At 44.5% G+C, this 19,759-nt stretch overlaps 1 protein-coding gene across 1 annotated transcript in view; it reads right to left on the reverse strand.

Annotated features, from left to right (window-relative positions):
• Window positions 1-19,759, reverse strand: part of prmt3 (protein arginine methyltransferase 3) — a 96,331-nt gene that overhangs the window by 12,734 nt on the left and 63,838 nt on the right. The window contains exons 14-15 of the mRNA NM_001140336.1: window positions 14,986-15,036; window positions 14,367-14,454 (exon numbers count right to left, since the gene is read on the reverse strand). Coding sequence (NP_001133808.1) covers window positions 14,367-14,454; window positions 14,986-15,036 — 139 coding nt within the window. The remainder of the gene's footprint in view (window positions 1-14,366; window positions 14,455-14,985; window positions 15,037-19,759) is intronic.

The following is a 19,759-nucleotide window of genomic DNA, read 5'->3' on the forward strand; positions in this document are numbered from 1 at the left end:
TAGAGGTTGTAAATGTTGCACGCACACAAAACATTAGTATGTTTTTGAGGACCACACTGAAAAATGGTTGTTTAATGTTTTCATGCGTCATCATGTGCACTTTTAAGCTGTACATTTTCTTTATTACATTTTTTTTAAATATAAAATAAAATCAAGCACGCATGCACACACACCTCCCTTTCGAACGTCTCCCAAGGCAGAACAACTTCCATCTATTCCCCCCAGCACTGCAGTGATGTGCACAGAAGCAGCATTTCAATCTAGTCTCCCCATCTCCCCCTTTCTACATAACTCTCTCTCTCTCTCACCCTCCTCTCTTTCTGTCTAAGAAGAGGGGGATAGCTAGAGGTGTAGTCAGGCAGTGTCAGGGGGTCGTATATCCTCAGCACCTGTCTGAGCAGTACATAAAGCAGGCCTGGGGAATTACACCCTGCTGTCTGCATGATGCAGCTCAGCTCCTCAAGGACCTTCAGCACTAAAACACAGGGGGCAGAAAGTGAAAGAGAGAGAATTCCATCAGTAAGAGGCTCAAGAAAAAGACAGAAGAGTTATGGCAGGACAAAGGGCATAGAGAGGACACCAGAGTTAAAGGGATAGAAGAAAGTGAATCGCCGGCCTATCGAAATCTGCAGCAAACTCCCACCCAAGTTTCAGGTCCTCTGATTGGTCCGAGACACAGATAACCAGGCCATGGTTTCATCTGTAAGATCATGGTACATCCTCGCACAAAGTACGACCTCGTTTCTTGAACAAACAACCAAAGTAGGCAACAGAAAAAATTATATAGAATTTTTTCCCCCCCTAACCCTATGAAAATCCCACCTCATCCATTTCCTATTCATACAGAACAGAGGAGCATGACAAATGATGCTGCGTTTAATTTATTAACCTGAGTAGTTCTCAGAGATGTTTTGTTCCGGCCCACTGCGTGTTGTTTTTCTCTCTCTAAACACCAACATCTCTTGTGTGTGTTTGGGTTGACTCTCAGCCTCCTGTGGTTAATTACTGCACTCATACAAACACATCTCATACGCTTCCGCCTCGCCACAGATGAATCACCGGATGCACAGAGCGGAGAGACATTGGCGTTGCTGCAGGTCAGGTTGTGTTTCTCAGCCCTTGTTGTTTTAAATCAGGTGTTTTAAATCTCTTTGCCAGCACTCTGTAAAATAAATAAGGATGGAAGTGTGTGTGAAGGAAGGAAATGTGGAAGTCTGTGTGTCTTCAGGGTGACAAATGTTTGCCCTCATTGCACAGGAACACAGGGGAAAGGCTGGTGTGTGTGCACATGCTGAGATGCATACGTGTGTGTGAGTGTATTAGTTATAAAGCAGGCCATAGAGGTGTCATGCAGCCAGTTAATGTTGTTAAAATCTCAATTTTGGCTTTAACATCCTGAAAGGAGGACTGGGACTGCCAGAGTGGAGCGAATGAGTTTCACCACTACATCAATAACCTCCCCCTCTCTCTTTTAAACTCTTTTCATTTCTTAATTCACTCTCACTTCCCGAAGTCTCTATTACACTCTTCTCCATCCTCACTTCTTAACTCTTCTTAAATCAGGTTCTCTCTTACACTTAAACTCCTCCATCGGCTTCTCTTTCTACGAGGCCTCTTTCACTCTATCCTCATAACTTTCTCTTCACTCCATATTCTCTTCACTCTTTAACTCACCTTTTTCCTCTCTTTTCCCCTCTTAAAACAAAACTGTTCTTTCACCCTGGATGCATCCCAAATGGCACCCTAATTCCATATAATAGTGCCTTGTACAGTGTATTTGGAAAGCATTCAGAACCGTTGACTTTTTCCACATTTTGTTACTTTATAGCCTTATTCTAAAATGTATTAAATATTATTTCTCATCAATCCACACACAATACCCCATAATGACAAATGTATTAAAAATAATAAACAGATACCTTATTTACATAAGTGCTCAGACCATTTGCTATGAGGCTCCAACTTGAGCTCAGGTGCATCCTGTTTCCATTGATCATCCTTGAGATGTTTCTACAACTTGACTGGAGTCCAACTGTGGTAACGTAGTCAACACTGCTAGCTGCTAGCTAGCTAGTCATCACTGCTAGCTAGCCAACTTCTACCGACTAGCAGCACTGCAGAAACTACTACATTACAACGTAACGACTTGATTAGTGTGGTGTTAGTGTTAGTTAGCCAGCTACATAGTTGTCTTTGCTGTCTCTGTATCTAAGATAATTGTGTAGTTTGAGTTTGAGTATTATCGAGGTGAGCTAGCCAGCCGCGACGCGGCGCCTGACTTAGTCAACACACCTAGTCATCATTAACCCACTGCCAGCTAGCCAACCGTTACCGACTAGCAGCGCTGTAGATACTAATACTTTACAACGGAACGATTTGACTAGTGCAGTGTTACCTAGCTAGCTACTTAGTTGTCTTTGTCATAGCTTGATAATTGTTAGCTAGCCAGCCATCGAGGTTAGCTAGCCAGCTATTTCCGTCCCCCGCGACGCCATTTTTCCTAACCCAGCCAACTATTACCGACGAGCAGCATTGTAGAAACTAAATACATTACAAGGAACGTCTTGATTAGTGTTATGTTAGCTAGCTAGCTACAAAGTTGCTTTGTATCATGACAAGGTGTAGTACTGAAACTATCGAGGTTACCTAGCCAGCTACACGTTCAAAGTCAACAACGCAGCCACTGCTAGCTAGCCTACTCCACCAGCCAGCAGTACTGTATCATTTTAGTCAATAAGATTTTTGCAACGTAAGCTTAACTTCCTGAACATTCGAGACGTGTAGTCCACTTGTCATTCCAATCTCCTTTGCATTAGCGTAGCCTCTTCTGTAGCTTGTCTACTATGTGTCTGTCTATCCCTGTTCTCTCTCCTCTGCACAGGCCATACAAACGCTCCACACCGCGTGGCCGCTGCCACTCTTAACCTGGTGGTCCCAGCGCGCACGACCCACGTGGAGTTCCAGGTCTCCGGCAGCCTCTGGAACTGCCGGTCTGCGGCCAACAAGGCTGAGTTCATCTCAGCCTATGCTACCCTCCAGTCCCTAGACTTCCTGGCGCTGACGGAAACATGGATTACCACAGATAACACTGCTACTCCTACTGCTCTCTCCTCGTCTGACTACGTGTTCTCGCATACCCCTAGAGCATCGAGCCAGCGGGGTGGTGGCACTGGAATCCTCATCTCTCCCAAGTGGACATTCTCTCTTTCTCCCCTGACCCATCTGTCTATCTCCTCATTTGAATTCCATGCTGTCACAGTTACCAGCCCTTTCAAGCTAAACATCCTTATCATTTATCGCCCTCCAGGTTCCCTTGGAGAGTTCATCAATGAGCTTGATAAGTTCCTTTCCTGAGGATGGCTCACCTCTCACAGTTCTGGGTGACTTTAACCTCCCCACGTCTACCTTCGACTCATTCCTCTCTGCCTCCTTCTTTCCACTCCTCTCCTCTTTCGACCTCACCCTCTCACCTTCCCCCCCTACTCACAAGGCAGGCAATACGCTTGACCTCATCTTTACTAGATGCTGTTCTTCCACTAATCTCATTGCAACTCCCCTCCAAGTCTCCGACCACTACCTTGTATCCTTTTCCCTCTCGCTCTCATCCAACACTTCTCACTCTGCCCCTACTCGGATGGTATTGCGCCGTCCCAACCTTCGCTCTCTCTCTCCCGCTACTCTCTCCTCTTCCATCCTATCATCTCTTCCCTCTGCTCAAACCTTCTCCAACCTATCTCCTGATTCTGCCTCCTCAACCCTCCTCTCCTCCCTCTCTGCATCCTTTGATTTCCTCTGTCCCCTATCCTCCAGGCCGGCTCGGTCCTCCCCTCCTGCTCCGTGGCTCGACGACTCACTGCGAGCTCACAGAACAGGGCTCCGGGCAGCCGAGCGGAAATGGAGGAAAACTCGCCTCCCTGCGGACCTGGCATCCTTTCACTCCCTCCTCTCTACATTTTCCTCTTCTGTCTCTGCTGCTAAAGCCACTTTCTACCACTCTAAACTCCAAGCATCTGCCTCTAACCCTAGGAAGCTCTTTGCTACCTTCTCCTCCCTCCTGAATCCTCCTCCCCCTCCCCCTCCTCCCTCTCTGCGGATGACTTCGTCAACCATTTTGAAAAGAAGGTTGACGACATCCGATCCTCGTTTGCTAAGTCAAACGACACTGCTGGTCCTGCTCACACTGCCCTACCCTGTGCTTTGACCTCTTTCTCCCCTCTCTCTCCAGATGAAATCTCGCGTCTTGTGACGGCCGGCCTCCCAACAACCTGCCCACTTGCCCCTATCCCCTCCTCTCTTCTCCAGACCATTTCCGGAGACCTTCTCCCCTACCTCACCTCGCTCATCAACTCATCCTTGACCGCTGGCTACGTCCCTTCCGTCTTCAAGAGAGCGAGAGTTGCACCCCTTCTGAAAAAACCTACACTCGATCCCTCCGATGTCAACAACTACAGACCAGTATCCCTTCTTTCCTTTCTCTCCAAAACTCTTGAACATGCCGTCCTTGGCCAGCTCTCTTGCTATCTCTCTCAGAATGACCTTCTTGATCCTAATCAGTCAGGTTTCAAGACTGGGCATTCAACTGAGACTGCTCTTCTCTGTGTCACGGAGGCTCTCCGCACTGCTAAAGCTAACTCTCTCTCCTCCTTCTAGACCTATCTGCTGCCTTTGATACCGTGAACCATCAGATCCTCCTCTCCACCCTCTCCGAGCTGGGCATCTCCGGCGCCGCCCACGCTTGGATTGCGTCCTACCTGACAGGTCGTTCCTACCAGGTGGCGTGGCGAGAATCTGTCTCCGCACCACGTGCACTCACCACTGGTGTCCCCCAGGGCTCTGTTCTTGGCCCACTCCTATTCTCGCTATACACCAAGTCACTTGGCTCTGTCATATCCTCACATGGTCTCTCATATCATTGCTATGCAGATGACACACAATTAATCTTCTCCTTTCCCCCCTCTGATAACCAGGTGGCGAATCGCATCTCTGCATGTCTGGCAGACATATCAGTGTGGATGACGGATCACCACCTCAAGCTGAACCTCGGCAAGACGGAGCTGCTCTTCCTCCCGGGGAAGGACTGCCCGTTCCATGATCTCGCCATCACGGTTGACAACTCCCTTGTGTCCTCCTCCCAGAGTGCTAAGAGCCTTGGCGTGACCCTGGACAACACCCTGTCGTTCTCCACCAACATCAAGGCGGTGACCCGATCCTGTAGGTTCATGCTCTACAACATTCGCAGAGTACGACCCTGCCTCACACAGGAAGCGGCGCAGGTCCTAATCCAGGCACTTGTCATCTCCCGTCTGGATTATTGCAACTCGCTGTTGGCTGGGCTCCCTGCCTGTGCCATTAAACCCCTACAACTCATCCAGAACGCCGCAGCCCGTCTGGTGTTCAACCTTCCCAAGTTCTCTCACGTCACCCCGCTCCTCCGCTCTCTCCACTGGCTTCCAGTCGAAGCTCGCATCCGCTACAAGACCATGGTGCTTGCTTACGGAGCTGTGAGGGGAACGGCACCTCCGTACCTTCAGGCTCTGATCAGGCCCTACACCCAAACAAAGGCACTCCGTTCATCCACCTCTGGCCTGCTCGCCTCCCTACCTCTGAGGAAGCACAGTTCCCGCTCAGCCCAGTCAAAACTGTTCGCTGCTCTGGCACCCCAATGGTGGAACAAGCTCCCTCACGACGCCAGGACAGCGGAGTCAATCACCACCTTCCGGAGACACCTGAAACCCCACCTCTTCAAGGAAAACCTGGGATAGGATAAAGTAATCCTTCTAACCCCCCCCCTTAAAAGATTTAGATGCACTATTGTAAAGTGGTTGTTCCACTGGATATTATAAGGTGAATGCACCAATTTGTAAGTCGCTCTGGATAAGAGCGTCTGCTAAATGACTTAAATGTAAATGTAATGTAAATTCAATTGATTGGACATGATTTGGAAAGGCACACACCTGTCTATATAAGGTCCAACAGTTGACAGTGCATGTCAGAACAAAAACCAAGCCATGAGGTCGAAGGAATTGTCCGTAGAGCGCCGAGACATGATTGTGTCGAGGCACAGCTCTGGGGAAGGTACCAAAACATTTCTGCAGTATTGAAGGTGAGTTCCTCTGTGGAGATGGGAGAACCTTCCAGAAGGATAACCATCTCTGCAACACTCTACCAATCAGGCCTTTATGGTAGAGTGGCCAGACGGAAGCCACTCCTCAGTAAAAGGCACGAGTTTGCCAAAAGGCGCCTAAAGGACTCTCACACTATGAGAAACAAGATTCTCTGGTCTGATAAAACCAAGATTAAACTCTTTGGTCTGAATGCCAAGCGTCACGTCTGGAGGAAACCAAGCACCATCCCTACGGTGAAGCATGGTGGTGGCAGCATCATGCTGTGGGGATGTTTTTCAGCTGAGAGACTAGTCAGGATCGAGGGAAAGATGAACAGAGCAAAGCACTGAGAGATCCTTGATGAAAATCTGCTCCAGAGCGATCAGCACCTCATACTGAGGTGCAGGTTCACCTTCCAACAAGACAACGACCCTAAGCATACAGCCAAGACAAAGCAGCAATGGCTTCGGGACAAGTCTCTGAATGTTCTTGAGTGGCCCAGCCAGAGTCCAGACTTGAACCCGATCGAACATCTCTGGAGAGACCTGAAAATAGCAGTACTCCATCCAACCTGACAGAGCTTGAGAGGATCTGCAGGGAAGAATGGGAGAAACTCCCCAAATACAGGTGTGCCAAGCTTGTAGCGTCATAACCCAAGAGGACTCGAGGCTGTAATCACAGGTGCTTCAACAAATTACTGAGTAAAGGTTCTGAATACTTATGTAAATGTAATATCAGTTTTTTTTTAATATAAATTAGCAAAAATGTATAAAAACCCGTTTTTGCTTTGTCATTATGGGGTATTGTGTGTAGATTGATGAGGGCAAAAAAAAAAAACGATTTAATCCATTTTAGAATAAGGTTGGAGCGTGACAAAATTTGGAAAAAGTCAAGGGGTCTGAATACTTTTCCGAATGCTCTGTATAGGGGAATAGGATGCCACTTGGGACAAAGGCCATCTCTCTTTCTACGACATCAGTACCTTTGCCCTTTCCAGTCTTTATAGACTCTCCAAATTGTCTTCTGTATTGACTATTGGGTGTTGATTTTTGTGGGATACACATTTTTGGGAGGGTGGTGGGAAATGGAAAATAAATTTTAACGTTAAAACAATAAGAAAAATGTATAATATTCCATGTGAACTCACAATGTAGCTGCCCTGCTGCAAGAAATGGTTTGAGTGTCATGGTGCGTCCCTTCCAGGAGGTTAAGCATTGCTCCTGTACTACAATTACTGTACCTCAAATCCACCCAATTTAATTTCTCAAAGTATTGCCATACAGGACTTCCTTCATATTGTCGCTTGCCTTTCCCTGCCTGTTAACAAAGATGAGAGTCGACCTCCTTTCACAATTGATCCCTCGTCTTCTTGCACGTCAAGATTAGATTCCACTAGGAAGATTCTGTATTTTTGTAATGGAGGAGACTGATTAGTGGCCATACTTCCGAGAACACAAACACTTGCATCTTTCATAGCGAACTAGCGAGGGAGGGAGAGCGGGGAGGGCCACAGTATAGGCAGGTTGGCCACCAGGCAGACAGAACCGTGCACTAGGCCTATCTATCGGTAAACAAAAACTGTATCTCGCAACGGAATGCTGTATGTAGAGAGAGAAAGAGAGATAATCCCACCACCATTGATGTGAACCTGGCTTGCAGTCAAATGGCACTTTTTTCTAGCCATACCATTCTATTCCTTTTTCTATGCTCTGAGCTGATAGAGGAAAGGGAGGACTAATACATTTCCTTCCGCTTCCACTCTCTGTCTGCGTGCCAAACGTCACCCTAATTCCTTACAAAAGATTTACAATCTCAGACTTTCGCTAATATGTCTCCCCAAAAAGCTTGTCACAGCCACGAGGCCTTTTATTTGCTTTATTTCTCCAATATGCCAATACTTAGATGTTTGCTTTTTGGGGTATGCGTTCCCCAATGGGGTACTAAAGACACACCCCTCAAACATTTCATTGATGTTTTGTCTGACCATTCTGTGAGACATTTAACTTGTGATTTTGTTTGTAATGCCACATCCATAACGCTGTAATTACCCACCTACACAACATATTTCCAGGTGAGTTGGTCTGTTTTGAGGGTGTTTAGTATGCAGGGCAGTGCCCATTCCACCAGTTGTGAGTAATGACAGAGGCAGGTGTGTGAGTGTGTAGAACATTTCAGCAGTAGTGAGTGTTGTGATAATAGTGAGCTATGTGTGTGCACGTGTTAGTTTGTGTGGGGGGGGGGGGGGCATTCCAGCAGTAGTGAGTGATCACAGCCTAACTTGGGGATCTCAACACTCTGTTAACTGATGCCTAAGGAGAACGGGTAAGTCAGCTAGCGCCAAATACAGAAAGCATTGAGCTAATTTACCTTAGGGCTGGAAGGCATTTGTGGGTGTCTGCTTGTTTGAAGAATGAAATGTGCATGCATGAGGCCAGCAGGGCGTGTGTGTGTATCCAGAGCGTTGATGGATATAGAAGCACTACCGGAGCACTGTGGATTGTACCAAACTGGTTTACTCTTCAATAAGAATAAATTAAGAAAAAATATAACAGTCACTACAAATCTCTTTCTCACTCACTCACCCACCCACTCACACACAGTGTGCATATGGCAGCGGCTGCTGTTATGAGTTGGGCCAGACTGTCAGCAGATGCTAGTCAACCTTTCTACACACTCTGCAGCGTTTGAACCCATTTCAACACTGCAGAGTCTTAACCCATTTTAACACTGAGGTGTCTCAAGACTAGGGATGGGTACCGTTAAGATTTTAATGGTATTACTACTCTTACTGATACTGCTTATCGATCCGGTACTTAAACGGTATTCTTATCGGTTCTTGTTGTTATTTTTTACAAAAAAAACAACTAATCAAATTAAGAACAGAATTAACATTGCTTTATTTTCTGAAATGTAAAATAAATTCAATAAACAATTATTTACAGCAAAAGAAACAGCAATGTTTTGAACAAATCACTATTATAGACTCTAATGTTGTGATGATGGAAATGTAAAACAAATTAAATTATCAATATTTTCCTGCAAAAGAAAATACAGTGGTATAAATCAACACGGGTGGGGCATGCAGGTAGGCCGCAAAAGTTCTTAGCAGTTCTTCTGGAGAAAGATCAGGAGGAGGCTTGAGCACAAAAGGTAGCTTGTTGCAATGTTTGTGAGGAGGGGCGGAGTAGGTCTCTTCTCCCACATCACAGGATCTTCAGCCATGGGGATGGGAGTCAGGCCTTTGTAGAGCTCGACATCTAGGTCAACACGCTCGCCAAGGGTGAGGGACGAGGTGTCCTGTTGGATAGTCAACCTCAACTCCCTGTCCTCCTCTGAGAACAGCTCCTCCAAGGCACGCCTTGTTTTGGTACAATGGAGGGACTGTCTCCTCCATTTCCTCTCCTTCAGACTCCTCCTCCTGTTGCAGGTGCTCTGTGTCTGTCTGCTCCGGCTCCTTTGACAGCCCTGGTGTTGCTCCTGTCACATTGGCCTCAACAGTTGCCTTCCTCAGCCCGTCCCAGGTGGCGTCACTCACCGGCCTCCCTTTAAATCTGGCGTCCATTGCTGTGGCCTCATGCAGGAAGGCTTGAATGTCCTCATCCTGATAGTGCTCAGAGAGGTTCTCCCACACCTTCTCTTTGATGGTTGCCACAAACATTGTATCTTCATGCTTCACAGTGAAGTGCTCTTCCAGTTTTTAGAGGATGGGTATGATCTGTCCACAGGTGGCATTCTTTTCATGTGACACACACAGTGTGGATGTATAGAGGATTCTCATGAGCTGGACAAACTCCTCAGCCTAATGGAAGTCCTCGTCCTTCAGACGGTCCAGGTAGTCCTTGGTCATTGCTTTTCACAGTCATGGGTCCAAGGCTGCTGCTTGGATCGATGGAAACTGCTCCATGAATCTCTCTATCATTACATAGAGTGAGTTCCATCTGGTTTTGACATCAAGGATGAATGAGTGTTGCGGAAGGCCTGAAACAACAAAAAACAACATACAATTAATTACCGCACACTTGAATATTGAATGTGGGAATTTCAAAATAATACTTTAATAGATTGAACTGGCTTCTTACCAAGGAGCTGCTGCTTTTCCTCCAAGACTGTTTTGGACATCAAGGATCTCTTGAACCGCACGACCACTGCTCTGATTCGGGCTGCCCATTAATCAATGGAAGTAATTTTGTAGATTTTCTGCGCTGCCAGATTCAATGTGTGCGCAAAGCATCCTATTTTTAGGATGTGTAGCCTCTTGATGGCAACATCCATATCGCCAGCATTATCAACAGTCACAGGTACAATCTTGCTCGGCTCTATCTCAAACTCTTCCAGAATGTCTGACATCTCCTCTGCCACTACTTTGCCAGTTTGCGATTTGTACACTGCCCTGGTGTGGAGGACCTTCTGTTTTACACTGCCCTGGCTTGTGTAGTGCACTGTAACAGTGAGATAGTGGTCCTGACAGAGGCTGGTCCACCTGTCTGATGTGATGGCTAACTTTGGCACGTCCTTCAGCTCAGTGATCACATTGGCCTTTTCTACACCATACCAGGTAGGAATTAATGTGTCACTGAGGTAACTCCTGGAGGGAGGGGTATATTTGGGGTTGAGTGCCTTGCTCATCTCCCTACAGTAAAACAATATATTCCATGTGTTGAATTATTGTATTGTTGTGTATTGTATTGTGGAGTGATGGGACTAACATACAACCCTTCTATACTACTATATCCTAAAACGTAATACAACTCAACAGACTGTTACCTAAAGCCCTTGGACTCCAATGTTGCAAAGGGGTGTAGGCATTTCACTAGGTGGCACTCATTCACCCTCTCCTTAGTCATCCTGGCTTGGACCAGCGGCATTAGAGGGAGGAGTGGGTTGGTTCATTGTAGCTGCAACTTTAACAAAAAAAGTTTCAAAATCTTTAAAATGGGTGATTGAATTTATGAACGCACCCATAGCTAAACAATCAGCTGGCTAATGGTTACTTTTGATCATGAACCCATGTTCGCATAATTGAGTTAACTCCGTGTGTGGGCTCTAGGCTGCTAGCATACATACCTAACGTAGATCGGGCAACGAGAGATTAACTACGAGCCTGGCAGTCGAAAACTGTGCATTTCTCTGCCTGTACATGATCACTTTCAATTGATGTTTGGACAGATTGCTCGTGTTTCCGCTCTTACAAGCAAAAGTCTTGTTGCACTTGTCTGCATCGACTCTGGTGAAGTGTAACCATACTTTTGAACGTTTAGTTCTCTCCGCCATCGTCACTAATTAAGAGCAGGGTCTTTCTTGTGTGTGTGTGTGTGTGTGCGCTGTAGCGTGTGAGAGAGACCTCTCTTCTGGATTGGGCATAGCGAAAATGCATCATAAACGAATGTCTTAATCGTATTGCAAATTAGAAACGGTTGGTGAGAAAATGTGCAAGATAATGTTCATGTAGCAATAATAAATAGGAAATGTATTTTCTTAATTTCTCCAGTACTGAATGCAGACCCGATAATGTCGGAGCTTATCGATACTTCGGTCTTTCATAATTTAGCCCCGGGGCCCGTTTAATGCCGGATTTCTGTACCCATCCCTACTCAAGACATTTCAACACCATGCAGTGTCTTAACCATTTACAATCATGGGAATTGGCCGTGAGAGAACACATTTTAACGCACTGCAGTATCATAACACTTTTTAACACTACAGTGTCTCAACACATTTGGCCATTTCTGGCAATGATTTAATGTGTCTGCTTTTATACCGGCAAACGGACACACTGCTGCTTCGTACCGTCATAACACATTTCAACACTGCAGTGTCTCAACACATTCGAAAGCAGGACTGGCACTTAACTGACGGACGCAATGCGAACGTTGCGTTAATGTTACAGGAGCGTCAGTGGGATGACAGTCATCGTGGCTGTGGATCTGGCCAGGGCTGAGTGGTGCTTTACTTGGGGACAGTGGATGTCCAGTCCCCATAGAGACCATTCATTACACTAGCCTCCTATCTGATGGTAGTGGGGGAAGACTGGACAGCACGGAGCTACGGTCTCATCCATCCCAACATCACTGGACACATCCCTGATTCCCATTACGATAACGCACACAGGCCATCACATACAACACACACACCATCGTTCACGAAGTATAGTACTATACATACACACGTTCTCGAAGTACTGTATACACACACACACACACACACACCATCGTTCAAAAAATACTGTACATACTCACAACATTGTTCACAATGTAACGTAATGTACGTGTGCACACACACCATAATTCACATCATACACTTACATTCACTGCACACACACAGCTTCATACATATCACATCAGTAACAGCATCACTTCATAAAATTATATTTGAATTGGCTTAGTTATAAAATGTTTTGCTTTATATGTTCTGTTCAGTTATAAACGTTCTGTGTATTAGTACGCGCTTGCTTGAGGTAAGCTATGTCGTAACTTGACTAACATTAATCTGAAGACTTATTTATCTAATTAACTAACTATGTTTAATTGTTCCCCGATTAAATTAATCATGTAACAATTAACTCACTAGGATCTGGGGCACCACGAGAGGAGTTCTTTAAAGAGTTACCATCTCCAGAACGAAACTCAAAAAGGTCTTTACCTATCGCATCTATAAACAGTCAACTTATTTGTTAAAGAAGAGATGGACAGGGAGAAAGAGGAGGGGGACAGAGACACTAAACATTGGTACATTCAGAAACTACTCTCACTTACAGTAATCATATACTTTGCACACAAACCGCCTCCCACTTTGAGTAACAAATCATGAATGTATTTACGTGAAATGCCTGGGTTCACCGGGGATCTCTCGGTGGACAGGGTAGCCTTGGAAAGGGGGTTGGGCCTTTTCGCGGCATGCTTGTGCTCTGATTGTCCAAAATGGTTCCAACAAGTATTCTACTGTTGTCTTCCTTTGTAGTTGCCCGGTATCCGGTGAATTGCCGTGTTGTCCTGAACAGAACTACAGAGTTGGGTTTTCCTTACATTCGCTCTTGAAGATGCTTCTTTGAAGATAGGCTAGCCAGCCGTGGCGATGGTTCCCCAGTGGGGTGATGAGAGTAGCATAATACGATGGTTTGAGCAGAGTAACAGAATGGTCCTACTTAAACTCACTTTTGAATATACTTTACTTAGGACAGCTAATCAACCTTACAAGTCATTTTCGGGAGGTGAATTTATCGTCTCCACCTCGTGTTGAGATTCAAAGTTCAAACCACTTTAAAGGTGCAGCTGCAGCTTCACGTCTTTCTGGTCTGATGTGTTTTTTTCTTAACCCATAATTTATACAGTTTGCTCAAAAGGGCCAGTTCCGGCAGGCTGGCACACTCCCTGACCTTACTCCGGGTGGTAGCTACTCACTGTGCAAAGTTATAAAAACAATGATCTCTTATTGCTTCTCAAATCACATCTCTCTTAACAAAAACACTAACATCATTGTTCATATTACATGCACAACGCAGAGTATGAAAACATCATACATGTAGTGGGTATACTTTCCAAGTTACAGTATTTCCATTTGAACGGCATTTTAAAATAATGACCAAAGTGACATTAGTGTTCTATAGATCGCGTCGCACCTTCCCCATGTTCTATGTTAGAAATATTGTTCCAGTATTCGCTTTTGAAAGTGTTAGAGTTTTAGCGGGAAAAAGTCTGTTGAATCAAAGTACATTCCTTTGGTGAATCTTGAGAGTGCAGACCTGAATCTTCTCCCTTGATTTACAACAGGGCGTGAGTTGTTAACCCCCCCTAGTTCTTTCCTTTCCCCCCCCCCCCCTCTAGAGTGAGGGGATCTGATTGTTATTTATTGCAAACCTGATCTATTTGGATTCTCGTGGACAGTCATGACAGCTATCAGATAAAGTTTTACATGGTGTTTTTGATGACTGACTGATTAGTTTTGATCTCACTCTGTCTGTCTATAGGTGACAGATAGCTAGCGCTGTACACCCTGACTACATCAGCACCACTGACAGATTACCTGGCTCTCAGTATGATGTTCGAGGAAGATCGGCGTGTAAAAAAAATAACATCACAGGTGACAGCTGGGTGTGCGTGCGGTGCACCCACAATAGACATGTCCATACACGCACAAAGATGCAGGCCTGTGCGCACACACACACACACACACACACACACACACACACACACACACACACACACACACACGTATGTCCCCACACGCACACACATTCAGGAAACCAGTGCTGTATGGCAAACTGACCTGCTTGTACAGGGATGGGATTTTCTAGCAGGAATACTGTCTGCTTCCAATGCGTCTTGGTGACCTGTGGTCCCGTGGAGAACATCACCTGTGATTCAGAAGCAGAACATGTTATTTAGTCTTGGGCAACAGCAATCAACTTGAACTTACAACAGTGAGGAATAAGGATAACAAGTCATTCCATTGTGACACTTCTATTTCTGTGGCTCATCTAATAATTCCACAACTGTAGCAGAACATTAACAGGTCCCACACTCTTAAACCTACTAAACCCATCTTATAAATCTGTACTTCTCTCCTACTCATAGACTTCTAAAGACTAGATGTATTTCATTCACACATTTAAAACCTTAGTTCCCATTACACGTGGTGTAGCATTACATCTCAGCAGTTATGCTCACATTGTAGGTAAAATAGGACGTGCAATTAAAAGACTTGTCGGCACGTCCCTCATGGAGCTTGGCATTGGCTGTTCCGAGTGGCCAGCTCCGGTGGGTGCTTACATCAGCAATCAGGAAACGCCCCAGTGTCGATTGCCTCCCAAGGATGTGGGGAACGCCAAATCGTGAATGTAATTGGGTGGCTGTTAAAAACGGAAGGGCCGCCGCATGCTGCTTACCTTGTTGCCGCAGTCTCTGTCGAAGAAAATGTCAAAGTAGCCCACGATGGCCTGGAAATGAAATATGAGAGGGTTGTTAGAATGTGATATTACAACACCACCGGGGCTGGACTTGTTTGGATAACCTGGGGCCTGTCTCAAATGGCACCCTATTCCCTACATAGTGCAATACTTTTGACCTATGAGGCCTAAGTTCCCTGGTCAAAAGTAGTGCACTATGTGGGTAATTCTACAGAAGTGGTTAAAATTGTTTGAAATCAAATATGTCTCCTAGCTTAGGACATTTATTTACATCATGATATATTCTAATTCATTTTAAGACAATAACAAGCATATTGTTAAATTAAGATATTACAAAATCATTGTTCAGATACCCATTCGTATTGAGAGTCAAAAATGTATTTTTGAAAATAAAACAATATTTTTTAGTAATTTTATAGCACTATTATTTCAATAGAAAATCTTGAACTAGTTAGTCGTTTTTGTAAAATGTTTTGTTTCTCTGAAAAGTATTGTCCCCACTTTGGATGTTATTAGCAAAATACACATTAAAAGACTGAAGAATGAATGCGCCTTAAGCCACACACCTCAAATCAAATCAACTTTTATTGGTCACATACACATGTTTAGCAGATGTTATTGCGGGTGTAGCGAAATGCTTGTTTCGATACAATTATAACCAGGAATTGGGATGCACCCCTTTCCATCATGGCCATATAGTGAGTGGTCTGTCTCCCAACACTGAAGAAAATGAGTGAAAAAGTTAGTAAATCTTTATGTATGGTTTTGGGACTACAATATATATTTTTGAGGATGTAAAACTGTCCAAAGGTAGAGCTAGCTAGCCATATGCTAGCTATGGGGATACATTAATGTCCAAAATAAGTCTAAATTGTCAAAACCAAAACGGTCACAACCATGTTTTTTAGCTTCTTTCCGGTTATTAACATTATTGTTTTGTTTATTGATTCTTGATTGTTAATCCACTGAATTTCTTTAAATTTATTGAAGAAAAAAACAGTCTTTTACTTTTCCTGGAAGTGAGAGTAATGCACAGCATTGGACAAAACCTCTCTTTTGGCCTCAAATGGAAAATGCTATACAGTGGACAAGGTCCTGACCTTAATCCCTCCCCCCACAAAGGTTACACAGCTACACAGTGTACGACAGAGTGCGCGAGAAGCTTGGTCTGTGAATACAGGGAAATGTGGCCATGGGTCACAGCCTGATGGTAAAATGCTGAAAAGACTCTCACACAGACTCAAACAACAAGATACAACAGACACGTTCTAATTGTTCTCATCACTTGGTTTTCAGTTGTTCTTACAGCCATATGAAACTGTCTCCACTAGAAATTATTTTAAGGACTTTTAAAAATTGTTTTGTCACATCGCTGATTATACTAAGTCATCCTTTGTGTTATGACTTGCAGAAAATTGCACTGATTCAATGTTGAAACTTACAAGACACGCAGTCTTCTGTTTATTCAATTCAATGCTAACAATTGGACATTGGTTTGTCCTTCCTAATAAATGGAAGTTAGAGTTGAGAACAATTCTCATGTATTTTACTGATTGTGATAACAATATATATGTCAATCACGTGTCCCATTAGATATGGTAAGCAATTAAGTTCAGAATGTATATGCCAGGTCACAACTGAAACAATGTCACTACCGAAACGCATGTTATTTTGCCAAAATAAAGAGGAAAAGTGAGAATTTAAACATCTTGCAACATAATGAATTAGATGCTTAGGTAATTCCATCAATCAATATGTTTCAGATTCATACAAAGAACATGTTAAGGCCTCCCGAGTGGTGCAGCAATCTAAGCCACTGCATCGCAGTGCTTCTGGCGTCACTACAGACCCGGGTTTGATCCCGGGCTGTGTCATGATCGGGAGACCCATGAGGCGGCGCACAATTGGCCCAGCGTCGTCCGGGTTAGGGGAGGGTTTGGCCAGCCGGGATGTCCTTGTCCCATCGCGCTCTAGCGAATCCTTGTGGCGGGCCGGGCGCCGGCAAGCTGACCCCGGTCGCCAGGTGTACAGTGTTTCCTCACATTGCTTGCTTAACCCGGAAACCAGCCGCACCAGTGTGTCAAGAAGCAGCGCGGCTTGGCAGGGTCGTGTTTCAGAGGATGCATGGCTCTCGACCTTCGCCTCTCCCGAGTCCGTACAGGAGTTGCAGTGATGGGACAAGACAGTAACTACTAAAAACAGAACATTTTACAGAGAACAATAGATTACATTTTTTCTAAATGATATGTTAAGGTTTTGAAAATCAGGTTAAAAGCATTGAGGCAACACAGTGAGGCAGCCACTAATGAGGGTTACATCAAAGATGAAAGGGGAAACACAGATAGGCCACATAGGGTAAAAATCTGAAGCATCTGGTGCGGGCTTCCACCCACCGCAACATGAAACTGGACTGACATTCTGCAGATTTTCTGCAGATATGAAACATCCAATCTCAATACAGTTTTCTGTTGCCAAAACTAAAATGTTACGAACAGTTTTGTAGACTGCGTTGTTTGAAGAACTGCAAGAGAAAATTTGAGTTCTTGCACATGCACATTTCAGAGAGTAGGCATTCCCCAACAGAAATATGCAAATATATGCTAAAACATGCCAACAGGACCTCACTAGCTCATGCTTGGCTCTGCCCACCTCCTTGCTTGTTCTGCCCATTGTGCTTCATTGGCTCCCATTGTAAACAACCCTGCTGTCCTATTTTAGGTTAGTTATCATAATCTTTGGTTGCATGTTGTGGAACTCAAGCACAATAGGCTGTGTATGTTAGTTAGATCAGTGTATGAGGAAGCAACCAATGAATTGGACTGTTGTTCTGATTTCAACAAATTAGTTTCATGGCCAGTGTAGACATTTTTTCCTCAGTAACGTCACACACACTGGACAAGCATGGGTAGTGAGTTGTAAACACAATGTACACTACCGGTCAAAAGTTTTAGAACACCTACTCATTCAAGGGTTTTTCTTTATTTTTACTATTTTATACATTGTAGAATAATAGTGAAGACGTCAAAACTATGAAATAACACGGACTCGTAGTAATATTTTACATTTTGTTAACTTAACCTTTATTTAACTAGGCAAGTATGTTAAGGACAAATTAGTATTTACAATGACGGCCTACCCCAGCCTAACCGGACAACGCTGGGCCAATTGTGCACCACCCTATAGGACTCCCAATCACATCCGGATGTGATACAGCCTGTATTCGAACCAGGGACTGTAGTGACGCCTCTTGCACTGAGATTCAGTGCCTTAGACCACTGCGCCACCTGGGAGCAAAAGTGGGCTTAGTGGGATGATCATTTGTTTTCAACAGGACAATGACCCAACACACCTCCAGGCTGTGTATGGGCTATTTTACCAAGAAGGAGAGTGATGGAGTGCTGCATCAGATGACCTGGCCTCCACAATCCCCAACCTCAACCAAATTGAGATGGTTTGGGATGAGTCGGACCGCAGAGTGAAGGAAAAGCAGCCAACAAGTGCTCAGCATGTGGGAACTCCTTCAAGACTGTTGGAAAAGCATTCCAGGTGAAGCTGGTTGAGAGAATGCCAAGAGTGTGCAAAGGGTGGCTACTTTGAAGAATCTCAAATATAACATATATTTAGATTTTTTTAAAACTCTTTTTTGATTACTGGGGCGGCAGGTAGCCTAGTGGTTAGAGCGTTGGGCTAGTAACCGAAAGGTTGCGTGATCTAATCCCCGAGCTGACAAGGTCAAAATCTGTCGTTCTGCCCCTGAACAAGGCAGTTAACCCACTGTTCCCCGGCCGTCATTGTAAATAAGAATTTGTTCTTAACTGACTCGCCTAGTTAAATAAAGGTTAAATAAAAATAAAATAAATAAGCCCAAACCAGATGGGATGGCGTATCACTGTGGTAGCCATGCTGGTTAAGTGTGCCTTGAATTGCCATAATATGGACTAGGTCTTTTACCAAATAAGGCTATTTTCTGTATATCCCCCTACCATGTCACAACACAAATGATTGGCTAAAATGCATTAAGGAAAGAAATTCCACAAATGTACTTTTAACAAGGCACACCTATTAATTGAAATGCATTCCAGTTGACTACCTAATGAAGCTGGTTGAGAGAATGCCAAGAGTGTGCAAAGCTGTCATCAAGGCAAAGGGTGGCTATTTGAAGAATCTCAAATATATTTTGATTTGTTTAACACTTTTTTGGTTACTACATGATTCCATATGTGTTATTTCATATTTTTGACATCTTCACTATTATTCTACAATGTAGAAAATAGTAAAAATAAAGAAAAACTCTTGAATGAGTAGGTGTTCTAAAACGTTTGACCGGTAGTGTATATCTACACGTCACAGGATATGGACACCAAGGTAAACCAAAAACATTATTTCTTGAGTGCGTGCTAAACTTTTGGCATCATCCCACAGCTACTGTGTGGACAGTCGTGGCTCGCTGTGGAGGGGTACTGCTCAATAGAACCAAGGGTCCCCTCTCCGCAACCTCCCACCTAAAAACAACATGGAGCCTTACATTTGGCTGAGTCAACACACGGTCCCATGTAGTACATCTCACCTCGTCTCAGAGGCCTGTCGCGTCACAAAATAAATAAATTACTTTTTGGCCGTCCCTGACAATACTGGGCATATTTTGCTGACCGGCTAAAACCAGTGTGTTACACAAAATAAGCAATGTCGGCTTTTTAATGTGGTGGCTACTAGGTCTAATTCGGACACAGCCCGTGTATTGTAAAGTGAGAAT

The sequence above is a fragment of the Salmo salar genome, chromosome ssa26 (assembly GCF_905237065.1).
Source record: "Salmo salar chromosome ssa26, Ssal_v3.1, whole genome shotgun sequence".
NCBI classification, from domain to species: Eukaryota; Metazoa; Chordata; class Actinopteri; order Salmoniformes; family Salmonidae; genus Salmo; species Salmo salar.